Source organism: Dipteris shenzhenensis, chromosome 8, assembly GCF_047967505.1.
Source record: "Dipteris shenzhenensis isolate YYH24624 ecotype China chromosome 8, Dip_SZ_1.0, whole genome shotgun sequence".
In the NCBI taxonomy this organism is placed as follows: Eukaryota; Viridiplantae; Streptophyta; class Polypodiopsida; order Gleicheniales; family Dipteridaceae; genus Dipteris; species Dipteris shenzhenensis.
This window is the reverse complement of record NC_141603.1, coordinates 54479363-54507093: the sequence shown is the minus strand read 5'-3', so window position 1 is coordinate 54507093 and position 27731 is coordinate 54479363. Positions and strand designations below refer to the sequence as shown.

At 41.8% G+C, this 27731-nt stretch overlaps 1 protein-coding gene across 1 annotated transcript in view; it reads right to left on the bottom strand.

The window, feature by feature from the left end:
• Positions 1-6679, bottom strand: part of LOC147899685 (uncharacterized) — a 29767-nt gene extending 23088 nt beyond the window's left edge. The window contains exons 1-2 of the mRNA XM_087378639.1: positions 6517-6679; positions 5863-6388 (exon numbers count right to left, since the gene is read on the bottom strand). Coding sequence (XP_087234765.1) covers positions 5863-6388; position 6517 — 527 coding nt within the window. The 5' untranslated portion in view covers positions 6518-6679. The remainder of the gene's footprint in view (positions 1-5862; positions 6389-6516) is intronic.
• Between the last annotated feature and the right edge of the window lie 21052 nt (positions 6680-27731).

Genomic DNA, 27731 nt, shown 5'->3' with positions numbered 1-27731 from the left:
AGATCGTGACATCTTCTCTCTCTTTTTCTTTGGCAAAAATCAAATCCGCAGAAATATGCTTTTTCATTACAGAAGTAATTAAAGAAGCAAATACAGCCGGAATGGACTCTCCTTTGAGTTTTACATCAAGCACATGAGTCTTTTCCCTGTGAGTCGGGGTAACTATTTTATTGTAGGTATCAACAATATCCAGAAGATGATAACACCATGGACCAAAAGCACGTCACAACCATTCAGAGGCATAATATAAAATTCTTTGATATCAACATAACTATGGATATGAAGGTGGAGCTTCCCAATGATCGGAGTGATGGATGTACTCAGTGTTGTAGCAGCCATGTCTGCTTGCGCAAGTGAACCCATTTCTTCTGGGCAAATACCGAGCTTACATGCTAACTCAGGAGAGATGAAATTTTCCTTAGCACCTGGGTTAAAGAAAAATAGAGCAATCTGTCACGAACTTTGCCCCAAGCTCTACAAAGCTCCGTGTCATCTTCCTGTTTCTTGACAGTAATCATATCAGGCACAAGGCCAGCAGATGACTTTTTGAAACCAGCCTCAACAACGTAAAGGGTGGTAGGATCCACTTAATTACAGCATACACAGAAAATTGACAAGTAAATATGCACCACAAAACAAATCACAAGGGAGCTAGAGCGCTCCTACTCAGAAACAAGGACACCGATTGGCCCCAAACGTTGGCGCCCCTTGCGGTATTTATTTAACATTCATTTGAAGCCAAGCGGCTGATTACAAAGGTCTCTGGGAAGCTGCACCACAAGCAAACCAACGCCCGTAGACTCCCCGTCCAGCCCACCCTGTAATTCCGTGTGCAACTTCAAACGGTGAATAGCATCCAATCGCTAGACAATCCTGTATCCTCAGCCAACCAAAGCATGCAACAGAGACCCCAATAGCATCCACTGTCTGAGCCACTCTTGCAATCGCACAACCAAGTGCCCAACCAGCCAAACACGACTGAACAACTGCAAGACAAAGCCCTCAATAGCTAAACTCTGGTGCAATCAAACAACCAAACTCTTCCTAGCGAGTTGCCTCAATCTATTGGCCACTGCCCAATAGCATAAATCAACCCTTCTTCGCGAGAAAAGAAACCCAAACGCAATAACTAGCCGGCAACCAATCAAGGAACGGCAAAAGCAGGCAAAGACAAGCCTTATTCTACCCGGAATCCACGGAAGAAAAGTCACCTGGGCTGGAAAACCCTAGATCCTACGGAGATAAACTGATTCTGCCCTGGCACAGCCCCAAGAGCAGCTTAGAAGCGGACACTCACGCCTGGAAAGTTACCAAAACCAGCCACAACATCCAGAAAGCTCCAGAAAATTAGGTCGCAATCTCCCACAAAGCCTGAAAGCTTGAAAAAGCAAGTCGCAATTCACCCGGAGCAGCTTGGTCAAATCCAAAACTCCTAGAACAGCCCTAGAACCACAATCGCAAGCACCTGCAACAACTTGGAAAAGACTAAAAGCAAATCGCAAACTAGAACAAATACTCTTGCAGAAATCGCCACCAGCAACAAGCTCTTGGATCAATTGCAATTTGCTCTGGCAGGCCTTAGATCACTTGGAACTGGCCCCTGGGTAAAAACAAATTTCTCTGACAAGCCTTGGATCACCTGAAACTAGCCCCTGGATAAAAATGAATTTTCCTTGCTGGATCACCTGAAACTGGCCCCTGGGTAAAAACGAATTTCCCTGGCAAGCTCACCTGGAACTGGCCCCTGGGTAAAAGCGAATTCCCTGGCAGGCTCTGGATCACCTGGAACTGGTCCTTGGGTAAAAATGAATTCTCGTGGGCTTTGGAACCTCCTAGTAAAAAGCGATTTGACTCTAGCAGTACCTGGCAAGGTTTGGCAGCTCCAAACTGATGATCTGGCTCCTCTAGAACTGATTTGGCCAATTGAATCTAAAAGAAGGGCCCACTAGGAATTTTAATTTCCCAAGTCCCGCCCCATGGCCGGACCCTCGCGCCCCAGACGCTCAAGGTAGTCACACGCAAATTACGGGAGTCGCAAATCAAAAGTCCCATAATTTCACATCCTTGTGACACTTTTGCTTCTTGCTCTTTTGATCAGCTTTGGGTTCCACCTTTTGTTCATGTTTATCCTCCAAAGGCTGCTTTCTTTTCTTCTTGTGCGGGCATTCATGCACCTGATAGCCCTCTTCCTTGCAATAGAAACATCTATTCTACTCTCTAAGGACTTGTTTCTCTTCTTCCGTCAATCAAGTAGGCCGTGACATGAGAACTCACCGCTGTCTTGCAACCAAAGTAGCTTTCAGAGGCTTACAAAATTTCTCCTTCTTTTTGAACTCTTCTTTCTTGCTGCCCTTAAAGCCACTGGTCCTGCCATGTAGCAAAGCATAAGCTGTATTGGCATTTTCCATCAACTGAGACATGTTAGACACCTTGGACTTCGTGAAAAATCTCGAATTTCCTCCGGCAATCCATAGCAATATTTCTCTACCTACTCAAACAATGGAACATGCCAATAGGAACTAACTGGCAAAAGGGCTTCCTAGAATTTCTTGTTATATTCTTCCAGATTGCGGCAACTGTCTGCATCCAATTTATGCCAAGCAGTCATGATGTCAACTTCAAACGTAGTGGTCAACCATGCAGCTGAAAAGACTTGCTTAAACTCCACCCAAGTGGTGGGTGCTCTCCCTTGCAAGAGAAGATTTGTCCACCATTGCAAAGCATTTCCCTTCAAGAAAGTGGCGGCATTTCTAATTTTTGACGACTCTGTGAAATTCCCACATGAATAGGTTGCCTCAAACTGCTGAATGAAAGTAACAGTTTTCAATCTGTTTTGACTCCCATTAAAAGTGTCAAATTTTACAATTGAATCACCCTCTTTATAGTCCTTCTGCTTCCCCTTGGGTGTGAGATTATCATAGGCAGGTGGCTGTAAATACGGAGGCTGCATAATATTACCAAGATGAGTTGCACTCTGCCCATTACTCACAGCAAGATTGACCATACCTGGTCCTGTTGCATTCATTCCAAGCATTCTTGAAAATTTTCACATCATACCAGGCATAGCAGTCTACATCCCTGGCTGCATCCCAATGTCACCATACATCATGTTAGGCATCATAGCAGGCATACCTCCAAATATCTGTCCCAGATAACCTTGCATGGCATGCTGAAATCCAAAAGGGAAATTTCCAAGCATCCCCATGCCTTGCTCAGGCTGTCCAACCATTGCCTCTAGAATACTGAACGTCCTCCAAAATAACCTGTGGGCATAGAAGATGGAGGGAAAGTGTGTTGTCCCGAACTGAAAAATGGAAAGCTCTCGGGATTTCCACCCATACTAGATGCAGGAGGCATTGCACGAGGCTACTGCATCTTCTTCTTCTTCTTAGGCTTCAAAGAGGCATTCGAAACTCTGCAAAGCGGGTGGATCTTGCATCAATCGTGCAAAAGATTGAGCGGCTCCCTGTAACTGTGCCCTAAACTGTGCATCAGCATTTGGCTCCTAACCATCTTCCTCTTCATGACAAGAACCCTCAATGGCATGTTCTGATTGAACGGGCCGTTCCTCATCTTCCTCCCACCATGCAGTATAATCAAAAGACCCTGATTTTTCCTCGCCATCAATGCTATACGCCATGGCTGAAAATTTCTCTAGGCTACAAATTTATTACAGCAACTAGAATTTGCTGTCTTGACCCAAACAGAACCAAGGGCTCACCCTCTTGAAAAAGATTGTGATGTCTCAGCAACAGAACCACTTAAACCAGCCTTTGGAATCTCCAAAGGGCAGCAAACAGATAACAACCAGCAAATACCTAATTTCCAGCCATTTAGAACTTTCCACATCAAACCAAAACAACTCAGAACACCACATCCAAGAGCTAGATTGCCCTCGTCCTACACCAGACACCAAATTGACCCTAAATTTAGCGCTCCTTTCAGTATTTCTTTATCTTTTATTCATAAGCCATCCAAATACAAGAAAAGCACTGTCGTGCATCAGCCCAAAAACAGCCTACTGAATAATCCGTTCACAAGCACTTCCGTCCTGCTATACAATCACAGAAAGATATCCCAGTCCAGTGCAATATCCCATGACTGAGGGTTCTAGCCTTGCAGCTCTAATACTGTCAAGGGAGTAATGGCAGGAGAGTAATCAGCCAAGTCTGTCCTGGCAGCTTTGATACCCATCAAGGGAGTCCTGGCAAGACAGAGGCCAGCAAAACAACCAACCCTGGCTGATCCTGGTAAGTAGAAAGGCTAGCTGGAACAAAGGAATAGGATCTGAATGTTCAGAGGCAGTAGGAAAACTTTCGGGAAGCAATCAACAGATCTGAAGGCTCAGGAAACCCTGGAACAGCAGCAATGAATCTCCCTGGAGCAGTTCTCGGCGGCTACTTGACTCAGATCCTTCTATATGCAGACAATGTGGTCTTACTCTCATCATTAGTAGAAATAGACAACACGAGTGAGCCGATACCCAATCCTCCACTGATGTGATTTGAATCAATTAGCAGTGGTTCGTTTCATTTTTGGTGTGCTGTGAAGACATCAATAAGCCTTTCTTTCATGCTGCCACAACTCTGAGCCCAAAAAAAGTGTAATAAGCAACAAATCTAATTGCAAATTTCTCTTTATGCTGCAATCAATGTGTCATTTTTACCAGAGATGAACAAGTCATTTCTGGCTTTGTTAAATCCAATTCAGCTTGCAATCCATCATCCAAGCTAAACTTGTCAAACTGTTCTGAAATTTCCCACACATCTAGGATTCCTCTCTGTCATCACAACCCTCTCTAGTTCCACTTTTGGCGTGCATCTTGCTGTTATCCAAGTGCCATGATGCATCCAAGAGAATCATCAAACGGACTGTCATTCTGAGCACAGATGGTGTTTCTACTGACGTTATTTTTCTTCTCCCACATATACAACCTATACCCATTTGTCTGCTCACCTTCTTCAAGTGTGCAAACATAGGATGTGACGAGTGTAGGCTTACACTCCCCCACCTAAGTGTGTAGGCAGAGGGTTTCACATCACCTGAGGGAGCCAGAAATTGCAGCATGATGCTGCAGATATGAGCTCACCTGAAAATTGGTTTTGTCCTTTTGGAGCATTGCATGTTCTTTTGGCTGCCTACACTATGTTCATCTCTCTATAAGACCATTATGATTGGGCGTGTTATGTCCAAGATCTAGTGCTCGACACAAAGGTTAGCAAGCTTGTAGAGCTCCCCGGAATCGGGGCCAAGGAATAGGCACACAATCACACGACTCTAGACACATACACACACTCAGAGGTGTCATTGAGGAGTAGAGCATGGTCATGCGATCATTTGGGCAATCATGCACTCTAAGAGAGGGTCTCAGGGCAGGTTCAGACGGGTACATTTTGGACAGAGGAGATCATGAGCACCATCAGAGTCAAATAGGGTTGTCTGCTATCACCACTGCTATCACCAACCCTATTTGGCCTTTACATAGACGAGCTTGAGAATTTCCTTGGGACAGGGGGAGGGGGGCGGGGGGCGGGGGGCGCAGGATCTATGTAGACGATGTGGTCTTACTCTCATCCATAGCGGAGGGCCTCCAATGACACTTGGATGCACTCCCTACCTCCTGTGAGACACATGACTTGAAGATCAACCTTGGTAACACAAAGGTCATGATCTTCAAGAGCAGTTCATGCTCGACAGATTACCAATGGAGGTCGGACAACACGAGTGAGCCGATTACCCAATCCTCCACCTAGCACATTGTCAATCATTAAAAACAATTGTGCATTGAAGGAAACATCATGACAAACACAATTGCTAACGCATGCTTTTCAATCCTGCCATATGTGCGAACTTTTATAGTACCTGACTAGCAGAATGGCGTATAATACTCCAATGGTTTGCATTACTTCAGTAAAGAGTGGAAGCACTTCTAAAGAATTCAGAATGGATTCCAATATGAAGAGTCCGGCAGCTGTTACTCCCCCATAAATAGCTAACTGGGAAACTGTCAATCCTTCCAAGGCCATTGTGGCTGCTCTTAAAGTATCAGCAAGTGTCTTAACCTCCGTATCCTTAGTACTTGCTTCAATAGGATCCATGGTGGCCTGTAAGGGATCTGTTGACGTCGCTTCTTCAGAGGATACGCTTGCTTCTGATGATTGGTTTTCTAAAGGCAGACGTAATTCGGATGGTGAGAAAGGATTCGATGTTTGTTCCAGAATCTGAAAATCTTCGTTATAGGAGCACCGCACCGCAATCGGCAGCAAGCCACGAGTGATAGAGAGGCATTGCAGCGTTGAAGGCCCGCATAGGATACAGGAGCTTTTGACCTCCAGGAAAATTCCCTTGAAGGGCTGGCGCAATGCAAAGCCCCGCATTGCAGCTAGCACTGGTGGGCGATCAAGTTGTGAAAGTCAAGGAAAACCATGCGAGGTCAATCAAGAAGTAGACAGCAAACGGGAGCTTCGAGATGAATTTAAAGTGTGCGTGCATTTTGTGATCAATGCGACTGCTTACTCGTGATCGAGACTGCTGAAACGAGATTTTTGAAGGTGATAGAGATCTAGCAATACGATTGAGAGTGTGCATGCATGGAATTAGCTGAGCTGCAGTTGATGATCCATCGCATCTGTTGTGGACTGCCCACAAGCTTTCTTACCCAATGAATTGCTTCACTAATTCAAACTATGCAACAATCTCGGGCCATCCGATAAGGTGGGTTTTGGGCCTCATAAATATTCCTCTATCATGTTTTCCTTTATTATTATATTTGGATCCACTTCAGAAGCGATAAGGTGCCCACTTTGTCCTCCTTTCAGAGCACTCTTCACACTGCACACACAACATTTTTCTCAACAAATATTTAACCTTTTGAAGGTTTTTCTCTAGATTTTTTAGCTTACATATCACCAAATAAGGTGAAAAAAATATAGTAGAAAAATGGGTTGGGTGCCTTCTTAGAAAGTAAATACACTAAAACATCTAGTTTTAAACGTATCATTATATAAATAAGGGAATGCACACACATGCACACTCAGGTGCACACATATATATGGAGAAAAGAGCATCGCTTGCATGAGCTCATAAATTATTGCTTCAAGGCTTTGAATGGAGATCATCACTGCTACAGCTTTGAAGTATTGTAATTTGTGATCTAGACAAAGATAACAATAATGTTGGTGCTATGCTTTGAGCTCGCATCTATCATGCTTGTCTCTTTTAAATCCCTAGTGTTCCCTCACGATGTAGATGACGATAACAAGAATATTGGTGTTGTGCTTTGAGATCGCATCTATCATGATCATCTCTTTTAAATCCCTAGTGCTCCCTTGTGATAAAAAACATGTAGTAGAAAAAATGGCTGGGTAGCTCCCTAGAAATTACAAGAAAACATTTAGTTGTATACTTATCATTATATAAGTAAGGGTACACACACACACACCCCGAGCGTGGACGAAGAGACAAAATTTTATAAAGCAGAAGGAATTGGCCCTTCCTCGAGTGTGTTGGACTACTAGGTGCCCCATCACTAGGTACTTGTTGTGATGTGTATGAGGGTCCATGTAATGTGTATGAGGGTCTAATGAGAAATTCTCAATCTAAGAGTCGGGACTTTGTCTTGATAATGAGGCCAATGAATGCCATATTGTAACAATGCACAACCTTTTTATGTTTTGCATCTCAAACGTATGAGTAGTCCCTCACTACTTCAATGTTGTGCATCTCTAATGTATAAGTTTCTCTTCAATACTTTTATTTTTCTTTCTGGGCTAGTTCCTTGCCTTCATATGGACTTAGCTTTGTCTTATTTGATGAGCTACCAGTAGGGTCTACTCGTAGATCCTTAGTTGCAGTGAGCATTAGTGTCTTATTTGATGAGCTACCAGTATGGTCTACTAGTAGATCCTTATTCTACTTCTCCATTTCGAGATTGTCCTTGGTCTCCCTCCTTGTTTCTCCTGCCCTACACCTTGAGTCATTCTCATACTTGTTGTTTTCTCGGTTGGGGTGGCCTTTGATGAAGTCCCATGTCGCCTTCTTCATTGGGATTATTTGGGTTTTGGATTGACAAGACTCCTATGATTTGGTCAACAGTTGTAAGAGTTTTTAATCCCGTTAGCACTAAATCCCCTAAAAGATTCTTAACCCTTCATTCATCGATCAGGCCTATATGGCCATGAGTTTTTCTTTGAAGGCTAGAACCTTGTCCTTGGCCATCTCAACTTGTTCCACCAACATGCTAACAATAGCTTTCAATTTGAGATCTCTTTCTCTACTCGGATGCTATTTTCTTGCGCTACTTCAGCCTTGTTCTTACAACACTTGCTTTGGTATTTAATCCTTTTCATCTCCTCCTTTGGTACCTTGGCCTCCCTCCTTGCTTTTTTCCCCTTGGGAATAGCTATGGAATGCTCTTGAATTTCTCTTGCTACTTCCATCTTCTATTTCTTTCAATCGACCTTGAACAAGGCACATGTCACTCATGCATCTGCTTGTTCTCTTTTATCATTTTCCTCGCCTTACATACATAGGGGAAAGGAAGCTCTTTGAGACACATAACAATAAGTTAAAGGCTTGGCAAATGGTGAGGCCAAGGTCATCACAATGCTTCCCGAGCTCCCCTTCCATTGTGATTATTATGTCAATATGTGGTAAGGAAAGCATTGGTACTTCATAGTGTAGCTAGTCCTCTATGGGGAAGAGTTAGGATGATACCCCTTTTGGCAGCTTTAGATGGCCCTCTATTGGCTTTGGAAGGGCTACTTGTCGACTCTTCTTTGGGTTGTTTGAGTCTAGTCAGACCTTTCCCTTTGTCTTAGGCATTGGTGGCTAGGCTTGTTGGTGCTCGAGCTTCTTGTTTGGCAGGCTACTACTTTGTAGCTGTTCTATCGGTTTAGATGGAGTGTGTTGGTTATTCATTCAAGATTTAGTCGGGGCAATTCATCGAATAATCCTTTGAGTGTGTTGCTCATCAAGGGTGGTGGCTTGTTGGGGATTTCATAGCCCCTTTCTATCAATAGGCAAAGGTGTGCCCTAGCCCTGACCCACTTTTTGCTTGCCCAAATTAAGCTTTGCAACCTGATTGTTGATCTAGCTGGCCATCATCTTGTCCCAATTGACTTTTGCTCCCCCTATTGCTTTGAGTGTCTTTTGCACTAACATTCTGGCCATGCAACTCCTAGGGTTTTGAGTTGAATGCACTTGGAGAGGAATCTGAAGAATATATTCATTGCTCTACCATGACCTTGCTTGTCATGTACATGTGGCATTGCAACCATGAATTGTTGTTGAAAAGCACATTGCAATCAACTGCAAAGGGGTCAATGCAATTTTTGGTCTTCATTCAGAGGCTCAAAGACAGAGGTAGGATGAAGGGCATGATGAAGGCCCTTTTAGCTGATGTCTTGGTCATTACTTCTCAACCCTTCACATAAGATGTATTTATATGCTTGTTCTAGGAGTTGATTGCCCGTGTGGCCACTTCTCAGAGCTGAACGTTGCATACCATGAAAGCTCAAAAAAATTGTTGAGGCCCATGAGGAGGAAGTAATTGACTATTGCAAGTGGTCATTGATGAACGAGTTGACTATTGCAAGTGGTCATTGATGAACGAGAGGTGTGTTGGTCCTTTCGATTTCTTAGCCCTCATCTTCTTTGTTGTTGGATCCTCACACTTGTTGGTGGCCTTGTGCTTCGATTGTCCACTCTAGTAGTGGGAGGCTATTGGGTTTGGAGGTTGTGGAGGTGAGAGAGAGTGAATTGCATAGAACTTGAATCACAATAGTGAGCTCAAAACTTTTGAAGGGCATATATATTGGGGAATTTAGGGTTTATTGCCACATCTTCTTGTCAATTCTCACTTTACTATCCTCTTCATGCCACTCCTTTCCCTTCATTAGGTTCTCCCTTGTTGTGGAATTGTGGCCATTTAATGCTATGCTTAACTGGAAGTTCATGAATCATTTTGGCACTCATATCCATCATGGCCGCACCGAATTGTAACATTAACTTTGATCTGATGTGTAATACCCTCTGGGATTGGTGTTCATGAGGTAACTCTTCACGACTACCTTGACAAATTTTGTCCCAACAAATTGAACTTATGTCCAAAACAACTTGACCGTCATCTTGTTGATTCATTTTGATAGTTTGTTTCCTTCCAAATCTTCCAAGGGGACGATCCTATTCTCAAATCACTTCTTAATTTAGTATGGTCCTAACCACTCCTGATGGATGTTTTTCTTCATTGCTCCCGATGCTAGGGCAGTATATAGCAACACGAGCATCTAATTCTCAAATATTGTTTTCTTGATGTGGCAATCATGCCACGCCTCCTCCTCCTTCGGATTATGTTTTGCTTCTAGTCTATCCTCAGTTGGAGTTTGATAATTTTCAAAAATTCATCTTGCCATTTCTCTAGGGATTCTTCTTGGCCATTCATATATTGGACGGTAGGCATTTAGAGAGAAATAGAGAGAAAAGCATTTAGAATTCGTGAAAATACAAGAAGAGAGCCTACTCATTGCAAAATGAAAATGCCAACAATAGCATTCCAAAATGTTACGTGACATAAAACACTCTATTCAAGACGTCTGTGTTGCATGTTGGGACCTTTTGGAACTTCAACTAAATATAGAAACCCTTTTGTCTACTAACTTTTGGGTCTTAATTAATTTATTTATGCATATATAAATATGTAACTAATGGAATTAATAAAAACCCATCTATTGAACACATGTGATAGCATTACATATTGATGAGTGACCCCCAAGTTACATACAACGAAGGAAGCTACAAAAGTAAGGACCATCTAAATATTATATCTTTAATGATGTAGGGTGAAACATATGCATAAGTGCACGCACGCGTGCACATAGTTAACTTAAAATTGAAATGGTGGTTATTAGCTTCAAGATATATCTTCTTTATTATGTAGACAATTCCAAACCGATCTACATCTTGATGTCTCTATGCTCCAATTTGCTTAAACTTCTTTTGTTTTACTAATAACTCATCCCTATACGCAATTAGATTGCAAGAGTATAGAAAGTATAGAGTAGGTGCATGTAGATAAATGATCATTGTGATGGTTAGGAAGAGTTATAGCTCTTCACATCACCGTGTAGGTTTTGTGTGATTGAGAATTTGATGTCTTATTTTCTATACTCCCCCATAAGATGAAAAGTGTTCTGAGTAAGAGAGTATGGATGTCTGCATACATTCACCAGTTTTGAATTGGGAGTGAGTTTTCAATTAATATGTGAGCATGTGTTTACATTCATTCAGGATCTTGTGAATGTGAATTATCAGTAGAGGGTCCAGATTCTTCTTTTTCTTCTTCTTGATTGCTTGATTGAATATGACTAAATACAACTTCAAGTAATAGACTTTTTTCATGCCATTGACTGTATGTACCAATTCTCCCCCTCAATGGAATGAAAAACATTGGCCTCCATATCGACATCAGCTTGATAGTTGCACATGCATCAACCTAATCTTTGCCATGGATTGCCTTGAATTCTCGCTTAGATAATATGTTGGCTTGTTGCACTAGAGGCTGTTTCCACGCTCTCATGGTATGACACCAGGGGTGGGAGATGATCAGCACTAGTGACCCTGAGCACCTGTTCGGTTTCCACGCTATTTTGTAAGGTAGCCTCTCCACCCAGTTTCCATGCAGAGGTACCACTACTATAGCACATCTGCATCCTGCCAAAGAATAGTCTCTTACAAATATGGCATGAACACTTGGCACGAGGGGACTGCGAGGATGTTTCCCTATGTCTTGGGCATGGCCCTCGGAGCAAGCAAATGCACCGATGGCTCATAGAGTCGACCCTCCCCTCCATGGGCTGGGTGCGCCACCAATGCCAACATCTCGCCACCACAAATCGTGAAAGGCTAGTGCGTGAAGAGCCAACCCTATGTCTATCAAAACGGATTAAAAGTTTGGAATCCAAACTAGTGGGACTACTGCATGGTGGTCTTAAAACATTGATAGTTGTTGGTATTGGTATCTAGATTCACCCTAAAATGGAAGAGGCGATTAGTGAGATTTTAGTGTCTTCACTTAGTTTAAGTGCCAATTTCATTACAGGCAAGCAGTAATGAAAAGTTGACTAAGTCTTTAACTCAATATAGTGTAGCGTTGGAAAGTGTTAAAATGTGTAGTACTTATTTGAAAATCCCAATGTTTATATGGACTTTGAGAAATGTTAAGATACAATCCCGGTTAAGCTTTAGGACTAATCAGGGGTTTATTATGGCACTTGTCCTCCCACTTTCTTCCGTAAAGACGATCGACCAGCAAATTTGAGGAAGCGTCACAACCGCTAATTGCCACTAGCTACTGCTAGTTGTTGGCTCGTAGTTTGACCATATGCATGGGTCATAGTACTTTTGTGTGTGGGTTGATGTGCCTGGATTTGATTGGCTAGTTACAGCCATCACGATGGTGGGCATGGCTAGTTTTGACCATCGTGGTTAAGCTTTAGGATTGCCCTTAATTTAACACAATTGGAGTGACGTGTCTGGATCCAGTTGGCTAGTTACAACCATTGCTGTGGTTTTGACCACTGTGGTGGTTGATGTGGGCCACGAAGCCTACACTATAATTTTAGAGGATGCCACATGGCTACAATAGATGCATGGGTTGATGTGGCCATGGCGGTGGTTTAGGAAGCACGGTGGTTGGCATGGTCATCTTTCCTCCATGAAGTATCCTCTCCATCACTTAAAAGACATGCAAGTAGATCTAATGATCCTAGTAGCATTGGTGTAATATACATGGCGAGACTGGTAAAATTTTTGCCATGGTCATAATTGGGGTCCTCCATTTCATGCTAAAAAAAACCTGACAAGCCTATGTGCTAGTGCATGTCATCGTCGTGACCTGCCCATCGATTTTGTAATCGGGTCATTGTTTGCTTGGGTGTAGCCATTTTTGGTGAGGTTCAGGGAATTTTTTGTATATAGGTATCTTGCATGACCCATAACTTATGCATTGCTCAACAGAATTCGGCAAACTTTGTCTTCAAGTTATAGTACACATTCCAACTTGAACATGAGACCAAAAAATTATGAAATAAGGATATGGAATGAGGCTGTTAAAGCATTACAAGTGCTATGCTACATGTGAAGCATGCATCTTGAAGACTCTAAGATATGACAAATAGCAAGCAGTTACTGACATAAATTATGATTAAAATTTTAAAATTCAAAATTGAAAAACAATACATTGTTATTTCCTAATTGTGAAATTTAGAAATTGAAAAGAAATATACTTGTTATTGTCTAATATGTGAAGTTGAGACTGTCAGGCTAAATTAGCCCACTGGTTGAAATTGTGAAAGTGTCCCAAACCATCTTGGTGGTTGAAATGGTGGCTATCCTAAATGTGTTCTAAATCAGCCTGGTGGTTGACTGTCCTAAACGTGTCCTAAATTAGTCCGATGATTGAAATTGTGATTGTCCTAAACTAGCCCAATAGTTGAAACTAGCCCAGTAGTTGAATTGTGACTGTCCTAAACCAGCGTGGTGGTTGAAAATTATTTTGCTTCATTATATACTTTAATTAGATTGTGTTTTGTCTTGTTTTAGTAGTGCAAAAAGGCGGCTCACTATTCTATTGTTCGTGCATGTTGGCTCAGCAGACGGAGTTGTATCTCAAGTTTATGGATCAAAATCCGGACATTTCAATTGGGCAGAGGAGCTTTGAGCATTGCAAGCCTTGGTTCGTCTCAGGAAACTCAAAGACAAAAATGTTTGTTGTTGCAAAACACACATAGACTTAAACTTAGCCCGGCAAGCTATGAATGACTTGAGATTTGGTTGTGTTGGAGCATTGCTCAACGGGGTTTGATGCCCATGCCTCCCCGATGAATGCGCATTTTGTAGGCCACCTAGATCCTCATCATGTGTTGCAAGGTAGCCTAAGGTCTCTATGGGAACCAATGGTTTGTCCAAAGGGAGACCATGAGTGGCATCACATTGAATGCATTCATGGCACATGTAAGCATTGTAGTTTAAAGCTGAAGAAGAAGACATTTCATGTCTGTCCAAATGAAATGAGGGAAGACAACCATGTTGCTCTAAAATGGAGGAGATTTGAAAATGTCAATGTTGAAGGATCCGATAAAAAGAGATGGCTATTGTCATATAAGAGCACTTAGCCAAGGGGGCTTATAGGTCACGTGGTTCAATCCATCCCAAAATATGTGCTTCACAATTTCATGGCCAACTGGTAGGATAAGCAATTCAGGATGTGCCTTGCCAATTTTCCCAATGACACTATTGTCTTTGTCATAGATTTTGTTGAAAATAATTCATTTTAAGAACAAGATGAGATACAAAGTGGTGGGCTCGTACAACAAGCAGATAACAATTCTTGTGCATATCATGTATATTCATTTCTCTCGTCATAGGTACCTTATTGCACCTTACTTTTATTATAGTCTTTCGTTAGTAATCAGTGTTTCTCTCTCTCTACCACCCCTCAATATTTATGATGAGATATGGATATGACCCTAATGCATTTGTGTAGCATGCTTTTCTACTACATTGGGAATGGTTGAAAAAGGAAAATCCCCATGCAAAAAATATAAGACAACATTGAGTGTGGTCAAATCGTGCTGCCTCTTAATTTAAATGAGCCCATGGATTCTACTTTGTCTCAAGGTTCAAATCCCTCATCTAGACATGATGTGGAATTTCTTTGGGTCTAGCCATGGCAAGGGTGAGCAACGCGATACTTGAATTGAAGGCAAGCTGGTTTCTCAGCTCCCAAATTGAGAGAAAGATTGCAGCACAAACTGATGGCCATGCAACACCCAGCGTGGAGTGGAGGCGAGGAGCCTCTCCTAGCAGCACACCTAGCTTTGATATAGAATTTTGCCATTAGCCTCGCTTTTTTGATGGCTGCTTCCATACTTCGTGGGTCATAGGGCAAGACCAAAACAGATGCCTGAGCGACTCTAGTGCCTTCCTGCACCCTTCCTGCACAATGGGCAAATTGGAGACAGGGGGATATGTTTGGCAAGTTTGCCATGGACGAGAACCCAGTGATTCAGGATCATCCAAAGCAGATGCTTGAGCGATTCTAGCGCCTTCCCACATAATGTGCAAACTGGAGATAGGGGGATATGTTTGGCAAGTCTGCCACGGATGAGAACCCAGTGATTCAGGATCTTCCACAGCATGAACTTAGCTTTACCCACAACACAAAGCTTCTGTATCTCTGAACTTTTTTTGCCACCATTGGTTCCCCCTCCTTAGCTTCCATTTTTGATTAAGATCAGCATTCCTGCGTAGGATAAATTCTTATATATCACCTTCGTCGAAATGCGGCTAATCTTGGTTTTACCACATGCCCACTACCTGAGTCGGCCCTCTTAAGACAAGACATAGTTGGATGGCCACTCCTGCCGATCCGGTCAATCACTGCTTTTGAATCAGGTCCTTCTCATCCAAAGTGAGCACAAATTTGGTCGTGAGAGCCTCCATGGAGAGCGAGTATGCTTTGGAGGCATCCCACATGTCCTCCCACTTTTTGAGTCCTTTCCTGTCCATACTGTGGGCTTGGGGTAAATCATGAAGAGCAAATGGGTCCTTCCTAAAGGCTATGCTCCACCAAATTGATTCTAGGAGGCTAGCATCCCCCCACAGTCTAAGGTGACCCTTCCACACCATGCAATTGAAACATTCCTTCCATGCAACGACCATGCCAAAGATTAGATCAGACCCTATGATCTTGATTGGGAAGCTTGAGCAGAGGTGGTCATACCACTAAAGATATTTCCAAATGCCAGTGCATTTCACCTTCCCTTCATCAATGAAGAATTTTGTGATCTCAACCCAGGGGGATTGACTTATGAGCAGTCATGATAGCCACTTACCTATCAGAGCCACATTTTTGCATTTGATATGCGACAGACCTAGATCTCCTTGCACCTTAGGTAGTTTGAGAGGTTCCCAAGGCACATGGTGCATCCTACTTTTATCTCCTTCCTCAGCCCAAAGGAAGGCTCGGAATAACCTCTTTACCTCCAACCACTCGCATTTGGAGAAGGGTCAGATCGACACTAGGTAGGTGCTTGTGGATGAGAGGATATGGAGGATGATGAGAGTTCTTGCATTCCATCATAGGCTCATGCCATGCCAGGCTTTCAATTTAGACTTGATCCTTTCCAAGGACCAGTTGAACCTCTACCGCTTTGTGAGGCCCAGGCCGATCGGTGCTCATAGATAGCGGATGATCATTCATTTCTTGACAACCTACATCTATTTGTTTGCGAGCCAATCTGGAAGAGTTCCATCACCCACCCTTATCAGGAAGGTCTTTTGCTAGCTACATCGAGATCCAAAGGCTCTGCAGAAGTGATCTAAGACATAGAGGAGGGCTCATACACTGTCGGGGTCTTCCAAGGAGAGCATAAGGGTGTCTTCTGCAAACAACTAAATACTGAATTGATTTTCGGATGGGAGTTGGATGCCCTAGAGAGAACCTTCCACGATGGCGGACCTGACTCTGTGGATTAATGGAACCGTCCCTATGGCAAATAAGAGGGGCACCAAGGGGCAGCCTTGGCGAATGGAGCAGTTAAGATCAAAGCACCCTACCATGCCACCATTAAGGCATAAAATGGCGGAGGCATTTTTAAAAAGGGATGAGACCATCCTACAAAACCTCTTACCAAATCCCAAAATTTTCATTACCTCCAAAATGTAGTCCCATTGGACAAGGTCATATGCCTTGTCAAGGTCAAAGCCGAACATCAAGGTCTTCTACCTAGTTTTCTAGGCATAGTCCAGTGAGGTGGACATGTTAATGATGTTGTCAAAGATCTCTCTTCCTTTGACAAATCCACACTGCTCTGGATCTACAGTGGACATGCAAACCTCCCAAATTCTAATGGCCATTGCTTTTGCTAGAATCTTGTATGAAACATTAAGCATGGTGATGGGCCGCCAATCACCTACCTTTAATCTGTTTACCCACTTGGGAAATAACTTGAGGAGTCCTGCATTGACATCAATCGATAGAGAGCCTCTGTCCATTGCCCATGGCCATGTAACCATTCCCCAATAGGTCCTAGAATTTAATGTAGAATTTGACTGTGAAGCCGTCGGGTCTTGGAGCTTTGTCCCTTGACATAATGTTGAGGGCTTCACTTAATTCTTTTGACATAGCATTGAGGGCTTCACTTAATTCTTTTGACATAGCGTTGAGGGCTTCACTTAATTCTTTTGACGTGAATGCCCTACCCAAGATTTGGCTGTGGTAGTCTGAGACTCGAGGGTTGAGGCATTAGCCTAGGAGCACGAATACAGAGTCGACAAGAGGGCTATGACCTAGGACATTGAGTATGCCAGAAAATCTTTGAGGGAGGCATTGATCACCACCCCGGAGGATGCTGTGGTAGCGACCTTACTGGTGGAAGCAGAGTCAGTGTTCCAAGCCATCAAAATTGAAGAGATTGAGTGTGCAAGGATCCGTAGCAAGCAGTTATAGCTATCAATCAGAGACTGCCTCAGCAAGTTCTTCTTCTAGGCAATTAAGAGGAAGCAAGAAAGAGAAGCCATTGAGCATGTACAGGATGCCCAAGGGAATATGATCATAGACTTTTGGCACATTGCTGACACCTTTTTAAAGGAGCTCAACTAGATCATAGGGGATGAAGCAACCCAAGATGCGGGCTGGCAGCAGGATCTTGCTACTCTCCTTTTTCCATTCATTCTGAATCGGTCTACAAAACTTTTGAGAGGCCAAATGCACTTTATTAAGAGAGAAGGGCACATGAACCGCTTCCCCATCATAGTGAGCATGCAGAATGACCAGGAGATCGTGATATGGTCCAACAAGCTCGTCTAGGTTAGGTAATCCCCCTTCATTGGTGCATGCATCCACCACCCTTCGTCGGAGACATAGAAGCGATCCAATTGACCTGATCTAAAATCTGAATGAACTCTACCATTTGACCACATGAACCCTTCTAGGGCATCATGGTCAAATTCTATATATTCCACCAACCCTTTGCTAAGTGAAAGGTCTTCCCAGGCATCATGCTCCTAGGATGTCAAGGGAAGTGTTACATGTGATCTATCTTGCAGCCCCTCTGTAAAGTTCCAATCTCCTCCTATGAGCCAGTGATCCCTAGCGAACTTGTCTTGGAGGCAATTCCAATAGGATGATCTCTCTGAAGAAGAGTTGGAAGCATAGACACTCACAATATGAATTGGAAACTGTTCAATTGAGGCATTGGCCGCCACTATACACCCGGCTTCATCATGGAACATTTATGTGGCCTTGAAGGATCTATGAACCAACACAGTTGCTCCCCCTCTCCCTCTGTTGGGACAATTGACAAACACAATGAACTCCATCTTCTTGCATGCACTCCAAAACTCATTTGTGGACCCGCATTTTACTTCTAGAAGCATGGCAGCTTTTGACCCTACCTTTCCCTTCTCATGATTAAGCTTTCGATGGTTTCCATGCATTGCAAAAAAACTTGAACCTATTGTCTCTAACCCTACCCGCATTCTTGGCTACATCCTTGAGTCTTTTGGTGAAGTTGCATGTCTCCTATTGCTTGGCTCCTAGGCTATCAGTCTCCAAACGACTATTAGGAGGTTTTTGGTCCTCTAAAACTCTCTTCCTATAGTTGGCTTTCAAGAGTTCTTATTCATCATAATTAGTCGCTTGAGGGGGAGCAAGCACCTTCGTTTGGCATGGAGAATGGCCCTCTCCTTTCTGTATCTTGCCCGGTTCACCATTCTTCTTACCATCACCACCCGCAACATTAGAAATGATGGATGGGACTTCGATTTGTTGGGTGATCTTACCTCTTCTGCCCACCATTTCCTATCCATCCATGGGAGGCACCACCTCACTAATCTCATCAGACGAGACATCAATCAACTGCCACTAGGGGAAGCTAGAACTTCTAAGGGTTCTTTCAGAAGGTCAAGATGATCATCCCCATTGTCCTTTTATGTCGGGTTTGGGATGTTTTTTTTGCCTCTTTCCAGGGTCCTGTTTGCCAGTCTTTCAGGGCAAAATTGAGAAAAATGTCACATCTTCCTACAGACAAAACATGCATCCAGGAAGTAGCCAAAATTAACCTACACCGGTAGAGATATACCATCTGGGAAGCAAGCTTTGATGAAGTCTGGGGTCTCCTACACTCGATCCCACAAGATCCATGCCCTTCTTCTACCAAATGGGGCTTTTGTCGAAGGTGGGATGTAGAGCACTCTACCAAGCGAAGTGGCCAGCTTTTTGATGGACTCTCCCACCCATGTAGGGAGTCCGAGGAACTCCACCCAGATGGGCCAGTCGTGGTAGAGGAATTCATCCATAAAAAAGGAGGGGCTCCAAGGGATTGCCAGCAATGCAGCTCCTGAGAACATGAAAGGCACCCTAGAAGGTTGTTATGTAGAGGTTCGGATACACATCTGATGAGAAAAACCCCTTCTCGAGAAATTTTGCAAAATACGCATCATGGGGGAGATTGCACTTGAATGTGAGAAACTGGCATAGTTCCTCCATTGATGGGAGCATCCTATGAAGAAGAGGTAAATCCCACCTTGAGCCAGGTGCTCTAACTCGGGCATGATGTCCTCCAATTGTGGATCTCGTAGCATTAGGGTGTTTCTTGCCTGTTTCATACCATGCTTTATTGTCCATTGCTTTGGCATGACGGGAGATATCAACAGCATAAAGTAGCTTCGTAGCCTCATCCGTTTCCAAGCGAGGAAAAGCCTGTGCCATACTTGGATGCCAGTATCTCAACAAATGATGGGGGGGAAGGGACGTCACCCTTCTCATGGTTTGCGGATCCCTCAAACTCTAAGGCGGGGTCATCACTTCCATTCGCATCAATCATATCTCAGACTGGTTGAGGGGAGTCTACTCACATGCGCTTGCTGCCTTTGCCTACTCTAGCTACATCTACGGGGAGTGACAGGGGCATGAAGGGGCTCTACTCATGTAGGGGATCTTCGTGTGATCCTGAAAGTCTCTTCCAAACCTTAGAATTAGAGCTTAGAATTGTTTCAAAGCCATGTCATCTTACCTAGTCTAGGAAATGAACTAAGTAAAATAAAGAACAACTTGTTGTTTAGTGATTCATGTAATCCAAAAATAGGAGGTTGTTGGAGTGGCTTCTAAACTATGACATCATTTGATTGCATCCGCATTTTGGTAAAGAGAGCATGAACTAGCTTGGCCCCTATTCTTTTCTAATGAAAAGGGCATTGTCAACAACATGGAGTGATCTCATTAATTTGGTCGTAACAAAAAGTTGCTTGTTCATTGTATAACCCTATTTCATTAATGTAGAGAAGCCAAAGAGTGTCTTTTTAAACATGCAAATGAAGACCATTTTAACATGAAAATGATCGTATTAATGTGGTGTAACCTAAAGCTATTTGATCACTTGTATAACCATCAATAGCCATTTGGAATATGCACACTAGTTAGCTCGTAATCATTTTTTTGATAACGATGGCAAAATCTTTCGTATCACACATATACAACTTTAAATCAACCATGTGGTGGATTTGAGGCACATGAAAAAATGAGGATTTGCAAAGGGGCCCGATTTCAAATTGACCTTTGCAAAACATGAGGGTTTGCAAAGAGATTTGATTTCAAATGGACCATGTGGTCAATTCAATGCTTAAGAACCACCATGGGCCTTGATTTAGGACTAATGGAATTCAAACTTACCATGTGGTCAATTCAATGCTCAAGACCACACCATGGGCTTTGATTGGATGTAATTTAGGACTAATGGAATTCAAATCAACCATGTGGCCTAATGATGTTTTTAAGGAATCATGGCTTTGATTGGATGTCATTTGGGACTAATGGCATTCTACCTCCGTGAATACAAACAAGATGCTACTAATGGCTTTGATTGGACATCGTTTAGGACTAATGGCTTTGATTGAATGCCATTTAGGAATAATGGCATTCAAATTGACCATGTGTTGAATTTCAAAGCTAATCCAGCTCCATGAATACAAACAAGATGCCACCTTAAAGCCAATATAGTTTAATATCATGATGAGATTTTATTATATAACATTGTTCCGAATGGCTTGAAGAGTACTTGACAAAGGTCGTTAGAAGACACGAATTGGTTTCCCTTACAAGATCAAATTGATTATTTGACCTCCCTTGGAATTCCACATTTGAGTGAGTATTGGGGCCCATCAAGGCCAAAAATTGATATGACAAAATGACAAAGACATTCCAAGAAAAGAGGAGACAGAAGGTTTTTAGCAAGGCCACCAATGTCATCTCAACTTTCAAGCTACCCATGGAAGACAATGAATCCCTTGACCTGTTAGTAGCATAATGTAACACATAAACTTGGCATAATGTAGCATAATCTAACACATAAACTTGGTACTAGTGGTTATAGAAAGTATTGGAATCTTGAATCTTATCACTTCATCCACCATAATTTTCTTTCCCTCTTTATGAGTTTTTGTTGCATTGTAAGTGTCAATTGCTTCCTTTGCCATGGTCAAATAGACAGTTACTTCTAAGGTAATTATTTGAATGCCTTAAGTCCTCTTTGCTCTAGGGATGTAATGCCTATTAGTGGCTAGTTTGGTTTTTTAAGGCAGTCATATGTCGAATCTCTTTGGCTTCTTTGCTACCTTGGCTTTCTTTGAAACTATTGATGTCTTATTTTCTCCTGGTGTCTCCTTTTCTACCTTTACTTTATTTAGAGCAATTGATGTCCCTTTTCCTTAGTTGGTACCTTTCTCTCAATTCAAATGTTCAAAATGGTCTTATGGGCTCATTAGTAATTTATTCAACAAATGTTTATAGTATTTATGGCTCCCACACACAAGTAAGAAAGATTTTTACAAATGAGAAGTTCAAAAGGAGAAGGCCACACTAGACATTTATGCATCTTTTTTTACATTGATATAGGAAAGAAAATTTTCTATAAATAAGAAATCATTTTTAATAGCAAATAGAGGCAAAGGAGAAGGAAGAATCTCAGGAGGGTTGGTGGCAAAAATACCATTAGTAGTTGAAAAATAGGCCAAATGAAAACAATCACAATAATCAAACCATAAGGGATACATTTTAAAGATCTTTTTCATCCAACAGAGGATCTGATCATGGAAAAGGAAATAAATGTCAAGATCCATGATACGTGGATATTAGTGTACTTGTTGGATGCCAAAATCCTCATACTTGTAGGTATGATGTTTTCTTTTCTTTATTGTATTGAGAATCATTTCCAAAAGATAATACAATAACTCAAAGTATATTTGAGATTGTGGGCTTTGATGTGCTAACCTTGTTGGTGAATTTGAATATGAATTGAGATCAAAATGCTCTAGTAACCCTCGTAAAACATCATGAATTGATGCTTTGTTTAACTCACAGTACTTTATTTGAATCTACTGAAAGGAATCATTACTATAGACATAAGGCATCAACAAAAAATATACAAAAAAATTGCATCGGTATTTCCATAGAGCATTGATGCAAAATGTACAATAAATGAGCATTGGAATACCCAACAAGCACCAATGCTTAGAATGTTTAAAAAAATTGGTGGGGAACAATAGGGGTTTGGTACACCTATTCTACCCCACATAAGTCAACATTTTTCCTACTCCTTTAAGGTACTTGTCAAGCTCATGATGTAGGTTTCTTTTGGCAGGAGATGATGGAGGCACGAAGTTGTATAAAGCACATATACCAGCATCAAGAGAACCCCAAGTGAAAGGAGGAGTTACTATGGGCGTACAAGTCAGCACAGAGATAAGCAAGCAGTGTGTGATCCGAGTGTGTGAAGAGGTCTGCGATAGTCCCCATTAGACTAGCCTAAAGAGCTTGGAGATGCTTGCTATAGAGGGGCTATAGAGAGGTTGATAAGATAGTTGGGAGTTTGGAATTTCCTTAAGCCACAAAAAGTCATCGTATTTTGAAAAAGTCAAAATCTTGCTGACATTTCTTGGACTTGTGGACTTTCTTAGCTTGCCATCATCCATGATCTATGGTGCTCGTAGTATCTTATTTTGTCTCGACTTGCTTCCATGTTAATACTTCAATGTTTTAAGTAGCCTGATGGTTGAAATTTGACAATTAAAGATAACCAGTCTAAAGGGGATTGTTTTAGTATAGCACTGTGCAACAAATTTTAGGATAGCACGGCAATAGTGTAGGGATAGCATGGTAGTAGTGCAGGATAAGTGATCGCCAAGCACGGTGGTTGGTTACACTAGGATATTAAAAGCCACTAGCACAGTGGTTTGCTTCTATTAGTACAAGATGAATGGATTTGTGGATGTGTGGATTCATTATGGGATTTAATAAATCCAGTGCGGTGGTTGTTGGGATATACTAAAAACAAGCATGGGATTTACAAAAATAATTTAATAAAACCAGCATGGTGGTTGTTTGGGATATACTAAAAAGCATGGGATTTATCGTTTGGGACTTATAAAAACAAGTATGGTGGTTAGTTTGGGATTTATGAAAAGAAGCATAGTCTCAAATACATTTTTCATTTTCTAGGATAAGTGAAATATTGTTTCCTTGCAATGAGACTAAATTTTCTTAGTAATATCTCAGCCGTCCTCATCCACCACTCCAAGACACCCCAAGATGTGCTCATGCGTGTATAAATCCAATTTGAAGTTACTCTTGCCCTTCTTTTGTTGACACAGGTTGCATCTGGAACTTAATAGCTCTTACTAGATGAGAGTACACAAATGTTTGTGGACTCTTATGTAGCAGTTCGTAATTGCAGTCTCTTTTGGATGTTTTTTTACCAAAAAGCTCCGACTACTACATCCCACTTCTCATACATTGTTCCCAATTATCCTTAAATGCTTCCTCAACCTTGTGCTTAAGTTTTGTGCATTGCAATAGAAAGTATGGGTCATCTTCCTCATTCTCTCCAAAGGCAGCGACAACTGCAAAGTTATCCCCCTCTTCTAAATAGTCAGTGAGGTCATTGAAACTCTCCCCAAACTGTGGTGAGTCCTTTGTCTCTCCATTGTTTGTCACTCCATCTAAAAGTAGAGGGAAAACTTAAACTCGCCCCCATGTCTTCACAGTTGTAATGTTCTCACAATCGTCATGATTCCCTATGATGCACACACTGCAGAAACAAGAAATTTTTATTGTTTTAATTAGTTAGTTGTTTGAAAATCCTCATACATTGTACCATGAACTCCTTTAATTTTCTCGCAATCATGCTAGCTTCTCCTTTGCACTTCATTGACTTTCACTTCATGGAACACTCTGCGTACTACACTATCTTGAGGCTTTGTTTACTGTATGTTGAATGCACGCCTGTGGAGAGATTGGGTGTAAGCCATGTTACAGCATCATGGACATCATTGAGTTTTTCTTGAGGGCATGTTAATTGGTGTTTAAACAGAGCTTGCTTAATAACAATGCCGCATCCATTCCCACCTGTGCCGAAGAGAGCTTGCTTAATAACAATGCCGCATCCATTCCCACCTGTGCCACTTGGTGAAGTCCTATCTCAAAGATTTTGGGTGGATGATGGGTACCAAAGATCTAGTGATGATCAACATGCCTTGCTCTCCATTGGCTGCGTGATATAACCCCTCACTCCTCTACTGCGGTTGTGGGCCTTTGCCCTTGTAGTTAGCCAAATTTTGCAATGGGTCTTTATCTTTGGGCTTGACTAGGCCCTATAAATATACTCCTCTTTTTTGTTTTAAAAATATATAAATAAGTTTCTAAGTTTCTTGTTGGAACTTGTGATATACATATACAAATTGAGCCTAATGTGTCCCAAAAAAAAAAAAAAGATGCCATGGCTTCATAATGTATATGGGCATACATGGGCAAATTTGGTTCTCTTATATAATCGGTTTTTGCATTTGGTAATGCCTTATGAAACTTTAGAATGCATTATCAAATGCAAAAACCTATTATATAAGCGAACCCAAATCTACCCATGTATGCTATTTTTTATTTTAATACTTCTATCATCTAGTATGTGAGACCCATTATGAAGCTTCATAATGCATTATCAAATGCAAAAATATATTATATAAGAGAACCAAATCTACCCATATATACGCTTTTTTATTTTAACAATTGTTTGATCGTAGTATACTCTTTTCATCTATTTGAAAAACCATTTTAACAATAGCATACTTTTGGCACGTAGTATGTGAAACCTTAACTATCAATGATGGATTAAGTTATGGGATATTGTATCTAGGGAAATAGCTTGACCTAAAGATGAGCCAACCAAGGAAGAAAGAAAACATACTTCTTGGAAGAAATGAGGTCAATTCAAGTCCAAGGATCACATGATCTTATTTTTTGGCATAAGAAGGACTTAATTGATCAAGGATCATTATTCTTCATAATAACTTGAATTTAGCATTGAGGGATACATTGAAGAGTGGACCAAACTACTCAACTAAAGTAAGGACATTGTGAGTTCACAACAGAAGCAGAAAACAAGAGAGAGTGAGAGCCAGAGAGGAACACACAGATTTGTGGGTGCTAAAATCACCCTTATCTTCTATGTCATTCATATATATATGTTGAGTATTGTGTACACAACCAGGGTTAAGGCACAATGGCCTTTAATCCCCACAACCTCCCACTTAAAGGACAATGTGCCTTTAAGGGAGAATAACTAGTGGACATACTATCTAATGCCCCATCAATACAATACTCAAACTGCTGACTAGGTAAACTCTTCATCAGCATATCTATAGAATTATCATCTGTATGAACCTTGACAAGATCTATGCACTTGTCCTTAAGTACCCCCTAATGAAATGGTACCTGACCTCAAAGTGTTTGGAAGTTTGCATGAAAGACCGGATTTCATGCTAGCTGAATAGCACTCATGGAATCACTATGCAATGTCGGTACACATGTATGAATCCCCAAGTCTCCCACTAGCCAGTCAAGCCATATAGCCTCCTTGCAACCCTCTGTGGCAGCATACTCGGATTTTATGGTAGACAAAGTAACACAATTCTATGAGCAAGACATCCACGACACTATGCCACCTACAAAGGTGAACACATAACCAAAAATGGATCTCTTACTATCCACATGCCTTGCATAGTCTGAATCTATGTACCCAAGTTCATGCATCTCTCCTCTATCAAAGCAAATGCACATCTCCTTTGTACCCTTCATAAACCTCATGATGCACTTTCCTAAATTAGCCATATACCAGCTAATAACTCCCACTGCAAATGCAATGTCCCATCTAGTAGCTATCATAGCATACATAAGACTCCCAGCCACTGATGCATAAGGAACCTTGGCCATCATGGCCCTCTCCTCATCTGATTTGGAACTATCTGCCTAACTCAATTTCACATATGAAGGCAATGGAGTACTTACTACTACCTTCCCCTACTCCATATTAAAATGCTACAACACTTTTGTAACATACTCATTTTGTGAAAGACAAAGGAGTTTCCTACTCTAGTCATGCATGATGCACATACCAAGAATATGTCCTGCAAGTCCCAAATCCTTCATGTCAAAGGCCTCATGCAACTTGGCCTTTATGCATCTAGCTCATAAGTGTTCTTGCTAGTCAATAGGATATCATCCACATAAAGTGCCAGGAGTATCAAACTATTATCCTTAGCCATTTTAGTGTGGAGGAAGTGATCAATTTCACTCCTTCTGAAACCTTGGGACCAAATAAAAGCATCAAACTTCTGATACCATTCTCTAGGTGATTGCTTAAGGCCATAGAGGCACTTTTTTCGCTTGCAAACCAAATGCTTTTTGCCCTTTTCTTCAAAGCCTTCTGGCTGCACTATGTACATTTTTTCCTATAGATCCCCATGCAAGAAAGATATCTTGACATCCATTTGCATAATTAGCACAAGTCCAAGTATGCATCTAAGTGTGGTCATCTTCACAACTGAGATAAGATCTCATCAAAGTCCACACCCTTCTCTTCCTTGAACCCTTTAGCAACCAAATGGGCCTTATACTTAGGCACATCATCGCATGTGACTTTCATCTTGTAGACCCATTTACATATGGCAATCTTTCTTTCCATGTGGAAAAGAAACCAAGTGGGCCTTATACTTAGGCACATCATCATATGTGACCTTCATCTTGTAGACCCATTTACATGGCAATGCTTTCTTTCCATGTGGCAAAGAAACCAAGAGTCTTATTCTACATGAGTGAACTCATCTCGAATTGCATAGCATACTCTCACTTGTGCTGATCCTCATGCATCATAGCCTCTCTATAAGAAGAAGGCTCCCCACATTCAATAAGCATAACATAGTTTTCCCCCGAAACAAATGTGTCAGGTGGTCTAGACAACCTAGCTGATCTTCTCAAGGGCATTTCAGCTTGCTGTCCCACCTGCATGTCAGCCACATTTGGCTCATCATTTCCACCAATAGATGATCCATCATCTGCCCTTGATTGTGTACCTATGGGAGTACCTGGTGGCACCATTTCCTGCACATTTGGTTCATGGATAGCTTGCTATCTATCAACATATGCAGGTGGTTTTATATCCCAAAAAGTGATTCTCCTAATTTCCACATCCCTCATGGGTGTCTTATGCATCTTCTTCTCATTGAAGACCACATCATGGATTTGTATGATCTTCTTTGCTTCTGGATGCTAGAGACAATAGCCCATCTCTCCACTTTCAACATAATCTAGAAAGATGCATTTTCTAGACTTTGGATCTAACTTC